The sequence below is a fragment of the Rhagoletis pomonella genome, unplaced genomic scaffold, assembly GCF_013731165.1.
Source record: "Rhagoletis pomonella isolate Grant_MI unplaced genomic scaffold, Rhpom_1.0 Rhpom_scaffold_00002, whole genome shotgun sequence".
Lineage (NCBI taxonomy): Eukaryota > Metazoa > Arthropoda > Insecta > Diptera > Tephritidae > Rhagoletis > Rhagoletis pomonella.
Window position 1 is genome coordinate 85,426,919 of NW_023458556.1, and position 5,317 is coordinate 85,432,235.

General features: G+C 34.4%; 1 protein-coding gene across 1 annotated transcript in view; it reads right to left on the minus strand.

Moving 5' to 3' along the window:
* LOC118755590 (platelet glycoprotein V-like) overlaps positions 1-1,042 on the minus strand; it is a 6,925-nt gene extending 5,883 nt beyond the window's left edge. Inside the window, exon 1 of the mRNA XM_036490418.1 lies at positions 954-1,042. Coding sequence (XP_036346311.1) covers positions 954-1,042 — 89 coding nt within the window. The remainder of the gene's footprint in view (positions 1-953) is intronic.
* Positions 1,043-5,317: the final 4,275 nt, after the last annotated feature.

The window sequence follows — 5,317 nt, forward strand, 5'->3', positions numbered from 1 at the left end:
GCAGTTTTCACCGATGTATTGCTGGAAATCTAACTTAAAATATAGGCTCCATTTTAACACAGGAAAATGTCTTGTGGGAAAAGTGGGCGTAGCGTCACCTATACATACTGAATTTTTACACCGCATATCTCTGAAATTATTTGCGGTGGTGTATGTATATGAAATGAGTTCCAAGCTCATGTAGAAAACTGAATGAGGGGTGCAACAACACAAACAACAATAGCGCAAATTTGTGTTATTTCCCAATTGAATGTGAAATAACACAAATTATCCTTATTTCATTTCTCGTTGAGCAATAAGACCAACTTTTAAACTTTACATAGGTTGCATTTGACAAAAAGTAGTACACGAACAAGTTAAATGGATGGATTTGTAAGTATACAATTTTGAAAGTGCCCAGCGTCCCAGCGGTCCCGTGCCACTCGCGCCGCGCCGCGTTCGACGTCGCGCTCGCGTTTAGAAAAAAGAATAATAATAAAATGACACTAGTTCGCTTCCGAAACTGCTTTTTAATGGCCAAGTAATTGGAATTATTGCGTATGGTGTTATTGCACCCCACCCATAGCGGAATTATACCAGGTGAAGTAAATGGAGTGAGAAGGAAGATTTCTACACTGCCTTATTTGAGAATTTGCCTATACAATTTTACTATAAGGCAGCCGAATATCAGAAAATAAAGCGAGAAAGCTGTTTTAATACTTCACCTGTATATTGCGCTATACATCCCACCTGCTTGTACCGAGTATACGTTCCTAGGGATAAAACGATACGAGAAAATACAAGTCCATACCCGATACTTTTCGTTCGATACCAAGTAATTTTAGTATCGATACTTTTGAACCCAGTACTGAGTAGGTATCGAAAAACAATAAGTGCCTTGTTCTTCATGGCTGCCTAATTGCCAGCGAAAACCACGCGAAGGCGACAAAGTCGATAAAATGCAAAAAATATACCCTCCAGTTGCTCCACCAAAGTCGATATAATGCGACGTATACAAGGCCGAACTCTTCGAATGGAAGAGTAAACTGGATGAATGGCTCATTACAGACGTTTCAACTCGATGTTAAACTCACTGAGTAACTTTACTGGACCCCGTTCACATTATAATAATACCTAAAGGAATATACTTTCGCTTAACACGCATGAGAACACCTTGAATAAAATGCAACAAAATACGCGTGGTTGTAAAAGACTAGCGGAAAATACTAAAGGCGTGAAGTCTAGCTCTGTTATTGAAGAAAAGAAAGAGAGCCCCACAGAGTTCATTACAAAAAAAAATGTAATCATGGATCACACGATTTGTACATTTGCACAGATTTGGACATTTTGACAGTTATCTATGGAGTGTGGTTATTTGAATTTTTTTTACTGAGCTGAACTCATTTTCGATCAACTCAGATAACCGTCAACTTATGGCTTAAAAAAATTATATAACTTATTTAGTTCATACGGAATACCTTCATAGCCAAAAGTATCGATATGAGTAGGTATCGATACTTTAGATCCGATATTTTTCAGATATCGATACTTTTTTTCGATACTACTTCCAAGTAAAAGTATCGATACCTGCAAGGCATCGTTTCATCCCTATACGTTCCAATTTAGAAGTCTGAGAGTACGTACAATTTTACATCACACAAACGGCAATAACGCAAAATTTGCTTTATTTCACTTTTAAATGGGAAATAATAACAAAATCTGAGTTTTGCTTTATTTCCAATAAAGGTTGGAAATAAAACCAATTTTGCCTTATTTCCCATTGCTTATTTATACTATTTGCAAAAAAAAAAAACAGTTTACTGCCAGAAGGAAAAATAACTTTGTTTATTCCAAAAATACAATTGAACCAAGGTACATTGAACAGGTAGTATCAGTAGAGCAGCTGATTTGATTTATTTTCAAATTATTTGGTCTCGAAAATGTCAAATATTTTTAATTTTTTCTCACGAAAATTATAACTTGTTAAAGTCCATTTGCTTGTGAAACCTTTTTCCATACAAAACAAGCGATAGAATAGCAGCTTTGGAACGTTCGCCCAACTCGGCAGCACGACCGCTGATTACTGGGCCTTGCAAAGGATGGATCAATGCTTCGAGAAGCAAACAAATTTACTAGGAAAGAAAGTTGCATCAATTTTTATTTTTTCCAATTTCAATTTTTTATTTTTTATAATTTTTTGTATTTCACATGGCACGCTTTGATTTAGAAAAAAAAATTCAGAACAGTTGTTCACACTTTCGATACCAGAAGCAACAACATAATACACGCAAATGTTGTTTTTGCTCTACTGATACTACCTGTTTAATGTGCCTTGAATTGAACCAAGGCATAACATGGTAGAAGTGATTTCGACATTTCTATCTTTTGAACTGCGACTGAAATGTCAACTCTTAACCCAATACCATCGTACAGTTCCATAAGTAAAGTAACTCTTCTTCTTACCGTTTTTTCTGGCAGGCTGTAGGTGTGTTTTTGGCAGGCTGTAGGTGTGTTTTTGGTTATTGTATTGGTGTTTTTGGTTCAGTGTGTTAGTGTATTTTGAATAAATTGTAATAGAAATAAATGAAATTGTAATAGAATGAAAGAAATTGTAAAAGATAAGAGCACATGCCAAAAAACAGGTGATCTCAGCTGTAGGCATATTTTGGCAATCAGCTGATAGTGTTTTTACTTATGAAACTGTACGATGCCCTATACTATTCAACATTTGGTTTTTATATACATTTTCAATTGTGAGCTGTGCGACTGATTTTAAATACATAATAAAATGAAAAGGAATTGCGAGCGGTGCATTGTGTCTGGACAACAACCTTGTGCGTTATTTTAAACCTTGGCATTGTCAAGTGAAGCGACAATGGTGGGCAAATTGCTGCGATGTTTCATTAGGAGAATCCTCACGTGTGGTCGTGACTTTATTTGTTGCATATCGCAGCCGAGTATTTCTAAGTGGACGCGTTTGGTCACAGGTGCAGGATTTATCATACCGAATATGAAAAGAAAATCTCCCTTTCATATACATACATGGATAGGCCAAATTTCAAATAGTGGTCTGATAAAACCTAAACCAGTATTGCTTGTTGATATAAAGAAACTGAAAGTAATTTTTAACAAATTTAATGGAAAGGAAATTTCGAATAGCAAAAATTTAATAGCTAAATTATTGAAGTTCAGTTCTGATGTAAATTTAGAAGAATCAAACTTTTTTTAATGTCTAATATACTTTAGAATTAAGTATTTCAATAAAGAATAAATGCTCAAAAACATTGGTATAGTAAAAGCAAGAAAATTGTCAAAACGGTTTTATAAATGAGTGTGTTTCATTTAGTGTGTAATTTTGTGTAAGTATGCATTTCCACATTTAAATTAAACCGAAAATTCAATAAATAAAATGAAGCTGATTCTAATGAGATTTTAATATTTTCATATTTACAAAAACTTTCATTTCAAAGATGTTGAGTTCTATCAAATATAGTAAATGCATAACAAAGGGTTAATTTCTTTGTTTACATTTTTTGACATTACAGTCAGGTATGAGAGAGCTCGACTGAATTGTGACTTCTACCTTGTTGAATATGCCTTGAATTGAACCGAGGCGCATTGAACAGGAAATATCAGTATAGCAGCTGACTTGATTTTTCTCAAATTATTCGTTCTCGAAAATTTCAAATATTTTTATTTCTTCTCACAAAAATTCTAAGTTGTTAAAATCTATATGCATGTGAAACCTTTTTCCATACAAAACTAGCGATTGAATAGCAGCTTTTGGAACGCTCGCCCAACTCAGCAGCACAACCGCTGATTACTGGGCCTGGCACAGGATGGATCAATGCTTCGAGAAGCGAACCAATTTACTAAGAAAGAAATTTGCAACAATTTTCATTTTTTCAATTTGAATTTATCTTTTTTTGTATTTCACATGGCACGCTTTGATGTAGAAGAAAAAAATCAGAACAGTTTTTGACACTTTCGATACCAGAGGCAACAATAAAATACAGGCAAATGTTGTTTTTGCTCAAATGCTCTAAACCTGTTTGATAGGCCTTGAATTAAAAAAAGTGATATATGAAGAAAGTAATATTCACAAAATATTTTTTACTTATGAAAAGTCTAACCAAATATAGGGAGAGCATCGTCTTTAAAAACTGCTCGTCATATTGGACATAGCGCTTTTGTATGAATTTATCTACATGATTTTTAATATGTTAAAAACATTGCTGGAAAACCTTAAAATGTTTGGAACTATGTCGCAATAAACAGATAAAGTAATAAAACGGCTTTCTCGCTTTATTTTCTGACATTCGGCTGCCTTATGGTCAAATTTTATAGGCAAATTTTCAAATAAGGCAATGGCACCTGGTAAATTCCACTATGGGTGGGATGCATGCAATAACACCATACACAATTATTCCCATTACTTGGACATTAAACAGCAGTTTCAGAAGTGAATAGCGTTGTTTTATTATTTTTCTAAACGATTATAATGCCACCAGGGCATAATTGCAAAGGAGGGGTGGGAGCGGGGGACGCGAGCGCGAACGCGGACCGCCGCGACGCTGGGCACTTTCAAAATTGTATACTTACAAATCCGTCCATTTAACTTGTTCATGTCAAATGTAACTGGGTGACTACCTATGTGCACTATTTTTCTGTATTACTCAATTGTTAAGTTTAGAATTTTGGCAACGAGAAATGGAATAAAGCAAATGTGTGCTATTTCACAATCAATTGGGAAACAACACAAATTTGCATTATTGCGGTTTGTGTTATTTCACCCCCTTTCGCACCACATGTTCGCTTCGTCTGCGTAAATGAAATCCACAGTTCGGATAGTGAAGCAAGTGATGCTAAAGCAAAAATTTCAACTGAAGATAAAATTCAGAACAATATTCTCTGTTTTATATGCTGCGAACAGGAACACACGGCAACTTTTGTGTGTTCCATGCAAACATTTTAAGGTTTGCCAGCAATGTTTTCAATATATTAAAGAGCATGCATATAAAGTTCATACAAAAGCTCTATGTCCAATTTGCCGAGCAGTTATTAAAGACGCTTTCCATATATTTTGTAGACTTTTCATAGGTAAAAATATTTTGTGAACATTACTTTCTATATGAATTTTATCACATTTTTTGTTTAATTGTATTGTTGGAAAAAACAAAGTTCTTTTTCCCTCTGGCAGTACTCTGTTTTTGTTACAAATAGTATAAATAAGCAATGGGAAATAAGGCAAAATTTGTTTTCTTTCCAACCTTTGGTTGAAATAAAGCAAAACTCAGATTTTGCTATTATTTCCCATTTAAAAGTGAAATAAAGCAAA